The sequence below is a fragment of the Natrix helvetica genome (genome assembly GCF_964273705.1).
Source record: "Natrix helvetica genome assembly, chromosome: 11".
Lineage (NCBI taxonomy): Eukaryota > Metazoa > Chordata > Lepidosauria > Squamata > Natricidae > Natrix > Natrix helvetica.
This window is the reverse complement of record NC_138562.1, coordinates 18,321,516-18,333,285: the sequence shown is the minus strand read 5'-3', so window position 1 is coordinate 18,333,285 and position 11,770 is coordinate 18,321,516. Positions and strand designations below refer to the sequence as shown.

The 11,770-nt window shown below is 57.7% G+C and overlaps 2 protein-coding genes across 4 annotated transcripts; both read left to right on the top strand.

Annotated features, from left to right (window-relative positions):
- Positions 1-57: 57 nt before the first annotated feature.
- On the top strand, positions 58-5,152 carry ITGB1BP2 (integrin subunit beta 1 binding protein 2). Of its 3 annotated transcripts, none has more exons than XM_081963752.1 (11): positions 58-785; positions 1,308-1,357; positions 1,743-1,799; positions 2,146-2,279; positions 2,548-2,666; positions 3,008-3,063; positions 3,292-3,362; positions 3,779-3,881; positions 4,205-4,327; positions 4,438-4,555; positions 4,787-4,925. In XM_081963752.1, the coding sequence occupies exons 1-10, from the start codon at positions 446-448 to the stop codon at positions 4,513-4,515; spliced, it is 1,131 nt and encodes a 376-aa protein (XP_081819878.1). In that variant the 5' UTR covers positions 58-445; the 3' UTR covers positions 4,516-4,555; positions 4,787-4,925. The 3 variants fall into 3 exon arrangements, with proteins under 3 accessions (XP_081819878.1, XP_081819877.1, XP_081819876.1); XM_081963750.1 differs by having other exon boundaries at positions 205-785; positions 4,493-4,555; positions 4,787-5,152; XM_081963751.1 differs by lacking the exon at positions 1,743-1,799 and having other exon boundaries at positions 200-785; positions 4,493-4,555; positions 4,787-5,152.
- Positions 5,153-6,070: 918 nt separating this feature from the next.
- Positions 6,071-10,623, top strand: LOC309397589 (rho-related GTP-binding protein RhoG-like). Its single transcript, XM_081963720.1, has 2 exons — positions 6,071-6,438; positions 8,254-10,623. The coding sequence occupies exon 2, from the start codon at positions 8,275-8,277 to the stop codon at positions 8,848-8,850; it is 576 nt and encodes a 191-aa protein (XP_081819846.1). The 5' UTR covers positions 6,071-6,438; positions 8,254-8,274; the 3' UTR covers positions 8,851-10,623.
- Positions 10,624-11,770: the final 1,147 nt, after the last annotated feature.

Genomic DNA, 11,770 nt, shown 5'->3' with positions numbered 1-11,770 from the left:
AGGAGGGTCTCAGCCTCTTCCTGCTGCCGGGAAGGGGATCGGCCATTCCTGGAGCTGTACCTTTGCCCAAGGGGCGGCTGTGGGAAACCGCTTTAACGGAGCAGCAGTGGTGTGAGCCAAGAGGTGCAGGGATGGAGCTGGGTAGCTCAGGGTCGCTTGCTTTCTGGGGAAACAGCCGTGCAGCCACTTCTCTGGATCCCTTTAGCGCAGACGTCTGTGGGGCTCCCTATAAATTGGGGGAGCTGAAGGAAAGGGGGGGCAGTCAAGATATGGAAGGAGAGGCAGGCTCAGCCCTCCCCTCCTTGGACCAAGGATGGCCAGGGGATCTCCTGCCCTTTTGGGTGATACCTGGGTGTGCTGGGGACCTCGCTGGCCAGAATAAACCACTTCGTTCTTCCTCTGCGGGGTTGCCGTATTGCTGCTGCCCTTCCTGTTTGTCGTTGGGATGAAGGGGCTGGGGGCTGTGTCAGGCAAGGGGAAGCGAGTAGCCCCACATCTGAGCAGGAGAGGCAGCCGGAGGAGCTCCTGTTCTTGGCTGGCAGCTGAGCCTCAAGCAGAGGGGAGACACTCGCCCCTCCCTCTTGATGCGGAGTGGTGGAGCAGCTGCTGCCCTTTTCTGGGCTGGCTCAGGCCCCCTTTGCGTCCCTCGCTACTAAAGATAGCCGAGCCTCCTGGCCCCCCGCAGCCGCCTGGCCGGAAAGGCTCCCTCCCAGCCAGGGCGATGGCCTTGCTGTGCTACAGGAAAGGCTGCGGGCAGAGCTTCGACCCCGAGAGGAACAGCCAGGGTAGGTCGGCAGGGAGGGTGGCCGGCACAGGAGCAGAGGCAGCTGGACGGAGGGGCTTGCCTGGGGGTGGGGTGGGGGTGAACGCACATGTTGGGGGGAGGGGAGCTTTCTCCTAGTGCGCCTGCCAGGCACTTCCACCGGTGCTGATGTCCTGAAAGGAGGGAGGGGTGGTGGTGAGACGGAGCAATTCCCCATGCAGGGGCTCCAGAAGGGGAAGGAGCTGCGGCCTTGCTGAACAACTTGGCTGGTGGGTGGTATATTGTGGGAACTGCAGCCCCACAATTGGGAGGGAGCCACAGCAGGGCTCCCCCCCACACACACCCTCACCTCTCTGCCTGCCTTTGAGCTGGGACTTGATGAGGAGTGCCAGTCTTGGAGAAGAGAAGAGCCAGAGGACTCGTAGGCCTCTCTTTCCAAGAACACTCTGGAAATGGACAGGATGGAAGAAGGGCATGGGGGGGGGGGGGCGCAAATGAAGCTGCTTGCCGGAAGAAAACCTCCCTCCCTCCCTTCCCTTCTCAGATGCCTGCCTCCACCACCCGGGCTTCCCCATCTTCCACGATGCCTTGAAGGTGAGGTGTTCACCTTCCCAGGGCAGGTGGGGGCTGAACTGCGTTTCCCTGCAGTCAGCCATGGATGGAAGGGCAGCAATGGGGCAGGGAGGGTCCCGGAGGACGAGGCCCATTGTACAGGTCGGTTGTCCCCCTAGAGTGGATGACCTGCCGCGCTCTCCCCCTCCCTCCATTTCAAGGCACCGGTTCTGCCCTTATTGCTCCTGCCCTCCCCACTCCCAAGTAGGAAGGCAGCATGCAGATAGGACAGCAACACCTGGTGCCAGCACTGCCCGCCCTCGCCCCACCCCGGTCAACAAGTGGGGGCGTGGCCTGGTTGCTCTTCGCAGCATGTTTGGGGGCTGCCGGGCTTGGGGGAGGGGGCTCTTACTCCGTGTTCTTCTAGGGCTGGTCTTGTTGCAAGAAACGGACGACCGACTTCTCCGAATTCCTCTCCATAAAGGTACAGGATACTTAGGGACCGTGGTGGGGGGCCCTGGCAGAGGGCCAGCCCAGCTCTGACCCCCGTAGCTTTTGCTGCACAGGCCCCGTTGCCTTTTTCAGCCGTTCTGTTTCCAGCAGCCTTTTCCCAAACATCACTATCTCACCCACCTGGGAAAAGCCGGGAGGGGTTGTTCGGGAGGGCGACTGCAGGGCAGGGCGGGAGGGTCCCGTCGCCATCCAAACCCAGGGCTCAGCTAGAGGCCCGCAGTCCGGTCTCTCCCTGGCAAACTGCATCCTCCATGCAAGGAAAAGGCTGGCAGGGAAGGCAGGCTCTTGGCAGGAGTAAGGCGGCTTTCTCTCCAAAGGGCTGCACGAAGGGCTACCACAGCCACGAGAAGCCTCTGGAGCCCGAAGAGGCCTCAGCCCAGCCCAAGCCCTGCACCGCAGACCTGGTTCCAGAGCCAAAGTCCACGGAGGTGCTGCAGCGGGAGAGACCCAGGTGAGGAGGGGCTTGAGAAGGACGCGCCCGGAGGTCACAAGCCTGATGGGGCTGGGAAGACTTGTCTTTTACAAGTATACTTCCTCCACACGAGGAGGTTCCATTGATCGGCTTCCCTTCCCAGCCCCATCAGTCACTTATGCACCGTGAGAAGGAACCGGTCCGTGGGGTGGGGCTGGCAGAAGAACAGGAGTTGCCCTCCTTTTGCCCAAGCGTAACGTAAACTGGCTCCTCAGTGCCCACATCCTGCCCTCTCTTTGGCCTCCAGTTCCGATGAGCCCAAGCAGCCACTGCTGGTGAAGGTGGCCCAGGCGTTACAGCAAGTTCTGGAGAAGCTGGAAACATCCACGGCCCCACAGCCTGCCCCGCACGGCTTGGCCAGCCCCGGTGGGAAACACTAGGGGGCTTGCTGGGGGGCGGGGGATGAGGAAGCCAGAGTGAAGGAGGGCAGCTGAGCTGCTAAGGGGCCACTCTCTTCCCAGCTGACTGGGGATGCCACAGGAGACCCCGCCGTGCCTCTGGGTGGCCCTGGGAGGCTGTGCGGGGAACCAGCTGAGAACGCTGGAAGCTGCAGCCATCCAAACCTGGCTTGGGGAAGGTCGGAGCCTCTGGGCAGAGGCAGAGGGGCAGGACAGGCTCCCTTGCAAGCAGATGCGGTTGGCCCTGGGGGCAGCTGCCGTTCTGTGCTGCAGCAGACTGGCATGGCTCTTTTCTGGCTGTCTTCTTAGGGGGCGGCTTAGAGACGAGCGTCGGCACGGCCTGCAAGAACGCCGGCTGCCAAGCAGTGAGTTGCCATTGGGCTGCTTGGCTTCCAACATCCCCCTTGGACCCAATTAAGGGCCCAGCCTTGGCTGGTCGGGAAACAGCCTGCCTCCCCAGGGCAGGACATTGCTGGTCAAAGAGGGAGGGAAGTGCTGGGCCAACAGAGCCAGGTGTTCTTGGCAGCTCCGGGACGGCCTCTTCCTGCCCACTTGGCCCATCCTTCCTTTCTCCTCCCCGGCTCCTCTTTCAGACTTTCCAGGGGGAGGAAAGCAAGATGGAGAGCTGCCAGTTTCACCCAGGAGTACCCGTCTTCCATGAGGGGTAAGCATCCCGGGCACCTAGGATGCCCTTCCTGCCCAAAGTCCCTGTCTCCATCTGTGATGCCCACGGCGGGGGATTGCCTGTCATGGGACCTGGCCTCTTCCACCCCCTCCTGCCCCTCCACATTGGCCCGCCTGGGGCTGCTGATTCACATCAGCATGGCCCCTCCAGCTGTGCTCCCCCCCTCCCAAAGAGCTGCCTGCCACTCCCAGGGGGCACAAGAGGCAGATGATGCCGCCTGCGGCTCTCGTCCTCCTCATAATCACTGTTGTTGAATGGAGGCTTCACCCACGTTGTGAGCCATCTGGAACTGTGGGGTGGGGGAGGCACGGATTCCTATTGTAACTACCCAGAGAAATATCTGCCCAAGCTCTCTCCTTGTCTCCCCCCCCTCCCTCCGGCTGGGATCCATCCAGCATGAAATACTGGAGCTGCTGTGGGATCAAAACCACGGATTTTGCCGCATTCCTGGAGCAGAAAGGTTGCAGCAGAGGGAAGCACACCTGGGTAACGAGGCAGGTGAGGGTCTTCTGCCTAATGCCCACCCTGTCCGTGGCTTTGTCTGCAGCCAGAGGGAAGCAGGAGGCCGCTCTGCCCGGACAGTAAGGGATTGGACCAGCCTGGCTGGTCGCGGCTACCTGTGAAGTGTGTGCTTTAAGGGGGAAGGGGGCTTCTTGCCACGGGAAACCCCTCCTGCAGCTTAGGAGGAAAATGGGCTGAGACTCCCTGTCCTGTTTGGGGTCCCCTGGGGAGGTTTTCTCCCTGGGGGGGGGGTCTTGCAAGGACTCCCTGCCTAAGAGGGGGCATGAATGTAGAGCGGCTGTTTTTCTATGGCCATCCAGGAGGACAAGAAGCTGGTCTCTTGTCGGCAGGACTGGCACCAAACCAGCAACCAAGTGGTGGTGACCCTCTATGCCAGGACCCCCCTGCCCCACCTCAGCTCCATCAAGGCCAACCGCACTGGGGTAAGGAAGCAGGGCCGCCGGAGGGGGAGGCGAGGCGAGGCACAGCTGCTTCTCAGAGGCGGCCTGCTGGGCTCTGCAACCAACAACCCTCCCCTCCCCTTGCACGACAGGGCAGAGGTCCTGCAGCAGGACTTGGGGCTGAGGAGGCTTCCTCTTGCTTTGCAGCTGGACATCCGGGTAGCCTTTGAGGGGGAGAAGTTCTTCCAGGCCCAGCTGGATCTCTGGGGGGTAAGTCTGGCTTGTGTGGCTGGCTTTTTTCTTTTGAGACCCCCACCCCACCCCGACTCCAAATGATGTCTTCCTTCTGTTGCTACCCACGAAAAGGCTGGGGGTGGGAGAGAGCCCCCGTTTGTGAAGCTCCTGGCTGTCTTCCCGCCCTCCTAGTGCCAGGACAACCACTGCAGGCATTGGGAGGGGGGAAGGGGAGCTGGTCTTCCTTCTCCGGCTCTCCCCTTCCAGGTCATCAACGTGGAGAAGAGCTTTGCCAGCCTCTTGCCTTCCAAGGTGGAAATTGCCCTGAAGAAAGACAGCCCCATTGCCTGGGCTAGGCTGGAGCAGCCCCAGAGCCCAGCCGAGGCCCTTCAGCCCCCTCCCCATGAGGGAGCCACCCCAGGCAGCTCCCTGGAAGCCCCCCTGGAGGAGTCAGACGACAGCCTGGGCTGGTCTGAGGATGAGGACTGAGGGGGCAGCTGAACCAGGCTGAGTAGCAGGAGGGGGCCGGGTTGGCTCTGGGGCTGCAGGAGAGCAGCACCACCTGGGAGAGAGAGTTTCACCCCTGCAGGAGGGCCCTGTCTTCTGAAATAAAAGCAAATTCTTTCAATGGGAGGAAGTCAGCGTGCCCATAAGTGGTGTGCGTGTGTGTGGGTGTGTGCAGACCCTCCCTCCCTCCCGCCTTTGCAAGAGCTTTGTGCAGCCACGCAGTTGATCTTTCCCGGTACAAAGTGGTGATGACTGGGGCCGCAGCCAGCCACGAGCTGCCCTGCCGTGTGCCAGCCCTCCTCCAAGCTCAGCCGCAAAAGCTGCTGCTCTCCATGTGTGCAGCAGCCAGGTAGGAAGGGAAGGCTTCCACATCCTCTGGGCATCCAGGTAGGCCAAGCGAGGTCCCCAAAGCCAGAGTCCATGAGACCGGCATTAACCCAAGAAACCGGAATATTTTGTTCCGGCGGCTGCATCAGCTCCCTGAATGCCCTTCTCTCCAAGCGGGGAAGGAAGAGGCTCAGCTGGAAATCAGCGAAGTTCCTCCTCTTTGCAGGAATCGATCGCCCGCTGCTTGGGTTGCTAAGAAACCCAACCACAGAGACTGCCACCATCTCCTTGGGCAACAGCGCCAGTTCTTTTGCTACTTTCCAAAGCTCTCCTGCAGACGCCCTCTGGGTGGTTTCGCCAGGGAGCGCTCCTTGGGCAAGGATGGCACCGTTGGCCCGGCTTCAAAGCAACACAGAGCCTGCCTGCCTGCCATTGCTGCTGGCAGGAGGGTGAGGAGCAGAGGTCTACCACTGGGCATTGGCACCGAGCGCCAATGCAGCCTCCCGGCGGCTACCGCTAAAGAATCATTCTCCTGGCGAGGTCTATTGGAATTTCCCCCGACCTTTGGGGCTTTAGCTGTCCCCCGGGGGTTCCTTTGGCTCTAAACCACGCCCGCCTGCCCAGGGTAGAGCCTCGTTTGACACATTCAAGGGGAGGGGGCGCCGGTTCAATCCGACCACGCCCCAAAACCAGAGGCCAATGCAGCACAGCACCTGGACGCAGAGCGCGGGAGCCCCAGGGAGGCTTGCATTGCATTGCACGGAGCCCCCGCCACCACTCCCAATAGCATCCACGCCACGCGAGGCCAACCCTTCGGCAGCCGGCAGCTCCCCGCGGGCCACCTGCAGGCGGGGCGCGCGAGCCCAGAAGGAAGCAGGCTTCGCGGCCACCGTAGAGGAACTACGCTTCCCAGCAGGCCCGGACAGGCCAAACGCCATTGGGCGGGGCGTGAGGCCGCATGCGCAGTGCGTGGGCCGGGCGCGGGGGGCGCGGTTTCCCACAGCCGCTTCCAGCTCCACTTTGACCGGCGGCGGCTTCGCGGGGAGCGCCCGGAAGGCAGTCACGGAGGCGCGCGCGGCCCTCAGGTAAGCCCGGCCGGGACCCCAGTCGCCCGCCCCGCTCCGGCCCGGCCTTCGCCCAGCAGCCGCCTCTTCCGGGCCCGCGGCGGCTTTCAAGGAGGCGGCCGGCCGGAGGGCGCGGCTGGGACGAAGGGCCTCCGCCCGGGCCTCTTCACGCCCCGTTGGTCCGCCTCGGCCTGGGCAAGGCGCTCGGGTGCCGGCGAGGTCGGCCGCGGGAAAAGGGCTCCGCCCCGGCTCTTCCCTTCCCCGGGCTGCGAGGCCCTGGGCACCCGGGGGAGGGAGGCCCGTCCTGCCACCAAAGACGGCGCGCGGAAGTCGTTCCGGGCTCCCAAGGGCTGCCGTTGTGCGGATGGGCCAAGCGAAGGAGAGAGCTCGGACGGCCTCCTCGCACTGGTTTGCTTTGGAGCTGGTTGTGCGTCTCTCGCTTAGGAGGAGGGATGCGCTAAGCCCCCCGCCCCCGTGCACTCTCTCTCCCACCAGGGTGAGCAGAGCCTCAGCGGGGGTTTTCTCCATCCCTTTAGAAACTCAGGGGTGGGGGTGCAAACTTGGAAACTTTAAGGCTTGTGGACTTCAACTCCCAGAATTCCCCAGCCAGCATAACCTGGGAACTTTGTGGACTTCAACTCCCAGAATTCCCCAGCCAGCATAACCTGGGAACTTTGTGGACTTCAACTCCCAGAATTCCCCAGCCAGCATAACCTGGGAACTTTGTGGACTTCAACTCCCAGAATTCCCCAGCCAGCATAACCTGGGAACTTTGTGGACTTCAACTCCCAGAATTCCCAGCTATGCTGGCTGGGGAATTCTGGGAGTTGATGTCCACAAGTCTTAAAAGTTCCCAAGTTTGGACACCCCTGCAGTTTAGATGGAGGAAATGGCCACCTGAGAAGGATTTGGAGGACAGGTTGCCCAGGGACGGTGGAGGTTTGACCCCTAGCCGTCTTTCCCCGCTCCCTCCCTCCCGCCCCCTCTTTGGGGACAGGACGGGGGATCTTCTAGGCTGGTTTTGTGCCTGGCAAGAAACTCTGCTCTCAGAAGAACAGCCTGGCAAGCCCTTGCTTGTCTGAGCTAGTTTGGCAACCCCCGTTTGGAAGTGCAGAATGCTTGGATTCGGTTGGGATGGAGGATTCGGAACGTGCCTGCTGGGAATTGGCTCGAACCTTCCTCCTTCCTGCCTGGGTTCTTCCCCTTGTTTCTACTTCGAAAAGCCTTCGGTCTGCTTTCTTTCTGAACTTCGCCTCTGGCATCAGCACGGTGGGTTTTCTGTCCCCAGACCCAATTGCCATTGCTGGGAATAACTTGCGCTTGGCTTTTTGTGCTGGTTCTCTCTTTATTAGCCAAAGGCCTCTGGGGGAAGCAGGAGGAGGGGGTTCCACCATCCATGCTCCAAATCTTTTCTTGCCTCCGGCTGCTGGAATAGACCCTGGATCACGTGGGAACGGCAAACTTTTGAAGACCGTAAAATAGAAAAAGTTTTTGAGATTAGTTGTCTCTGCGCCTCTTGGAAGAAACCTGCCATGCTTCCCTCTAGTTTTGTAGGCCTAGTATTCTTTCCGGCAGGGTGGGAAGAGAGATTTTCCTCTCCTGTGCTCCAGCAAATGTACCCCTTTCTGAGGGTGATGCTGCTCATGGGACCCAGGTGAAGCCGTTCGTTTCTACTGCCCCACAGCAAGCAAGCTGTCCAGCCCCAGTGACCCTTTCTGGCAGCCTGCATTTTAAAGTCTGCAGGTGGCTCTTTGTTCAGAAAACAAAGAGCCCTCTAATTCAGCCGGGGGGGGGGGGTTGGGGATCCCTGCACTAATTTGTATCTCTGTTTTGCAGAGGACTCTTGCAAGCCAAAGAATGCAGACGATAAAGTGCGTAGTGGTCGGAGACGGTGCCGTGGGGAAGACCTGCCTGCTCATCAGCTACACCACCAATGCCTTCCCAGAGGAATACATCCCCACGGTCTTTGATAACTACAGCGCCCAGATGACGGTGGACGGGAGGATGGTCAGCCTTAACCTCTGGGACACGGCCGGACAAGAGGAATACGACCGTCTGCGCACCCTCTCCTATCCGCAGACCAACGTCTTCGTGATTTGCTTCTCTATCGGCAGCCCCTCCTCTTATGCCAACGTGCGACACAAATGGCATCCTGAGGTCTCCCACCACTGTCCCAATGTGCCAATCCTTCTGGTGGGCACCAAAAGGGACTTGCGGAGTAATGCAGAGGCCGTGAAAAAGCTGAAGGAGCAAAGCCAGGGCCCTACCACCCCACAGCAGGGCACTTCGCTAGCCAAACAAATCGGGGCAGTCAAATACTTGGAGTGTTCAGCATTGAACCAGGAAGGGGTAAGGGAAGTATTTGCAGAAGCTGTGCGCGCCGTTCTCTATCCAGTGACAAAGAAGAACTCGAAGAAGTGCCTGCTGTTGTAGTCGGCAAGACGAGGGCAGTGCAGACTGAAGGTGTGGAGTGTTTGCGGTCCATCTCCTTAACTAATGGCCTCTTGCACTAATGGCTTTAAAGAGAACTTCCTTCAGCAAGTCCTCCTGCAGTCCAGCTGCCACTTTGAGCCAACGGAAATGAACGTGTTGGCTCTAGCCTTCAGGATCAGCCTCCTGGTGAACTCTCTGTGTGTCCCTAAGTAACGCTCCACCTCTTCTGTGGAGGAAAGCTAGGGAATGCCTTCAAAGCCAGAGATTTCTCTGCTCAACAGGGAAGAGTCGGCTTTGCTTTCACATCAGTGTTGCTTCCTCTCCAGTCGCACGTAGGGCAGGTCTGTGCCTTTCCAGTACCAGAATCGGTCTGTCAAGAGTTTTCAAAAGCACCAAACAATTTTTTTTACAATCTCTCCATTATTGCTGGCTCTGGTATCCGACATTAGTTATTTGGCTTTCAAGGTTTGCAAAGCTGAAGTATAACAAAAACCTTCTGTTTCCACATTGCACCCTCCATGTACACACACATATATACACACACATAGGCCTAGATTAACTGCTGGCTGACATTTGGCACTCTGATGCTTTTTCTGCACTGGCATTTTTCTTGGCTTAAATGCCACAATTACCCTTCGGCCTTGTGACTGAGTCTTGGGGTAAGAAATTACCTGCTATGCAGGATAAGGTCTTGGCCATCAAACCTTTTAAAAGCTGTGCTGCTTCAAAGCAGCCCTTTTTGTGTGCCTTCTGCTCCCCTTTTCCCCTTGCAGATAAAACCCAATAGCTACTTTTAAACATTCAGGCGTGAGTAATATTAAACTGATGCACTGATTCAGTAGAAGCTTAAATCTTTCTATGCCATTGGTCCCCATAGAGATGCATAGGAGTCTTAACATTGCCTGAAATACTAACTCTGCCTTCTTTAGAATGAATTATGCAACTTTTAGAAACACAGATTTCTATTTAGCATCATGCAATTTGTTTCTTTTTGCAACAGTAAGAAATTCTTGATTACGTCCATCATTGGGCACCTTCAGCTGATTAAGGAAAGCATCTCTTTCTGGATAAAAGGCTTTGAGCAGCACTTTCCTTAGGAGATGTAATGCTCTGCTCCCATCCCCTCTTCCAAATAATTATGTTCCGTATTTTGCTTGCCGTCCTGATCTGCGCTGGTGATCAGGAAATTTTGCCTGAACATGGAATGGTGATACTTGGGAGCTGTCCTCTTTGCATGGATGCTGACATCACAGCAAGAATGGTGACTTAGCCCAGGAGCAAATCCGGTGCAGTTCTCATCCTCGGCATGCAAATCTCACTCGACTGCTGTAATGTTGGCCATGCTGCGGTCTCCTTTTTCCCTTTGCCCCAGCTGAGATTCTGGACCGGAACTTTTGCCCTACATCTGACCATCCTCAGGGTATTTAGCGATAACTATTTCTAACCAGGTTGTGATGTTAACAAGAGCTTGGTCTCCCTGGCACTGCCAAACGTCTTCTGAATGCCTTCCTGGTGTTCCAAGCTTCCTACCCCCCCCCCCCCGCCTGAGCCTGATGATGTGGGACCGGACTCTCCCTGGGGAAAGAGGCTTCTCCAGGTGGAGCTGGGCTGGTTTGAATGACGGTTGAGGTTCAGGGAGTGGACATCCTCATCGTGTGGTACTTCCAACATACACTGGCAAATGATTTTATGGTTTAAAGTACATTTGTACGGCAACTAACAGTTATTTTTAAATTATGCTGAATGAAATTGTAATAAAGCAGTTTCTTGATTCTTTTGCTGTTCTTTTTTATGGGAGGAAGTGGGACAAGGAGAGGGGGGCTCTTTCACGCAAGCCGCCTGGAGCCCTGGCCTCTGGCTGGACCCCCAACCATGGCTCTCAGCTTCTGGGTTTTGCAGCCGTCCTGGAAGGGAGGGGAGGGGCTGGAGGGATCACCCCCCATTGAGCCTGGTGGGGGTGGCTCATATTCCAGTGGAATCCTGGTGGACGATCACTTGAATATCAGCCAGCCGTGTGCTGCAGCTGCCAAAAAAGCCAAAGCAGTCATAGGCTGCATTAACAGAGGGATAGAATCAACATCATGTGAATTGTTAGTACCGCTTTATAAAGCCTTAGAATATTGTGTAGTTTTGGTGTCCACAATATAAAAAAGATGTTGAGACTCTGAAAAGAGTGCAGAGAAGAGCCACAGAGAGGATTAGGGGACTGGAGGCTAAAACATGAAGAATGATTGGCTGGTGGTATTAGTTGCAAAGTCATGTCCAGCCCTTCGCAGCCCCGTGGACAACGTTCCTCCAGGTCTTCCTGTCCTCTACCATCCTCTGGAGTCCATTTAAGCTCATGCCGGCTGCTTTGGTGACTCCATCCAGCCACCTCATTCTCTGTCGTCCCCTTCTTCTTTTGCCCTCCATCGTTCCCAGCATGAGGCTCTTCTCCAGGGAGTCCTTCCTTCTCATTAGGTGGCCAAAGTATTCGAGTTTCCTCTTCAGGATCTGGCCGCCTAAAGAGCAGTCAGGGTTGATCTCCTCTAGGACTGACCAGTTCGGTTGCCTTGCAGTCCAAAGGACTCGCAGGAGTCTCCTCCAGCACCAGAGTTCAAAGGGATTGGGTATGCCTAGCTCAGGGGTGTCCAAACTTGGGGACTTTTAAGACTTGTGGATTTCAACTCCCAGAATTCTGGGAGATGAAGTCCACAAGTCTTAAAAGTTCCCAAGTTTCGACACCCCTGAGCTAGTTTAATGAAAAGGTGGGGTGTTTTTTTTTTGGGGGGGGGGTTGTCAACCGGTTCTCCAAAGCAGCAACGGATGGAAGCCAGTGGAGGAAAGAAGCAACCTGGACATTTCCTGACAGGGAGACCAATCCAGCAGGAGGCCGGAAGAGGAGGCGGAGGCGGCGCTTCGCTGCACGGGGCCGCTCTAG

Excerpts from the sequence above, each read along its gene's own strand:
- ITGB1BP2 (XM_081963750.1), top strand. The coding sequence starts at position 446 with ATGAAGGGGCTGGGGGCTGTGTCAGGCAAGGGGAAGCGAGTAGCCCCA. Across the intron at positions 3,363-3,778 it reads GTACCCGTCTTCCATGAGGG|CATGAAATACTGGAGCTGCT; the intron begins GTAAGCATCCCG and ends GGATCCATCCAG. Across the intron at positions 4,328-4,492 it reads TCAAGGCCAACCGCACTGGG|CTGGACATCCGGGTAGCCTT; the intron begins GTAAGGAAGCAG and ends CTTGCTTTGCAG.
- LOC309397589 (XM_081963720.1), top strand. The coding sequence starts at position 8,275 with ATGCAGACGATAAAGTGCGTAGTGGTCGGAGACGGTGCCGTGGGGAAG.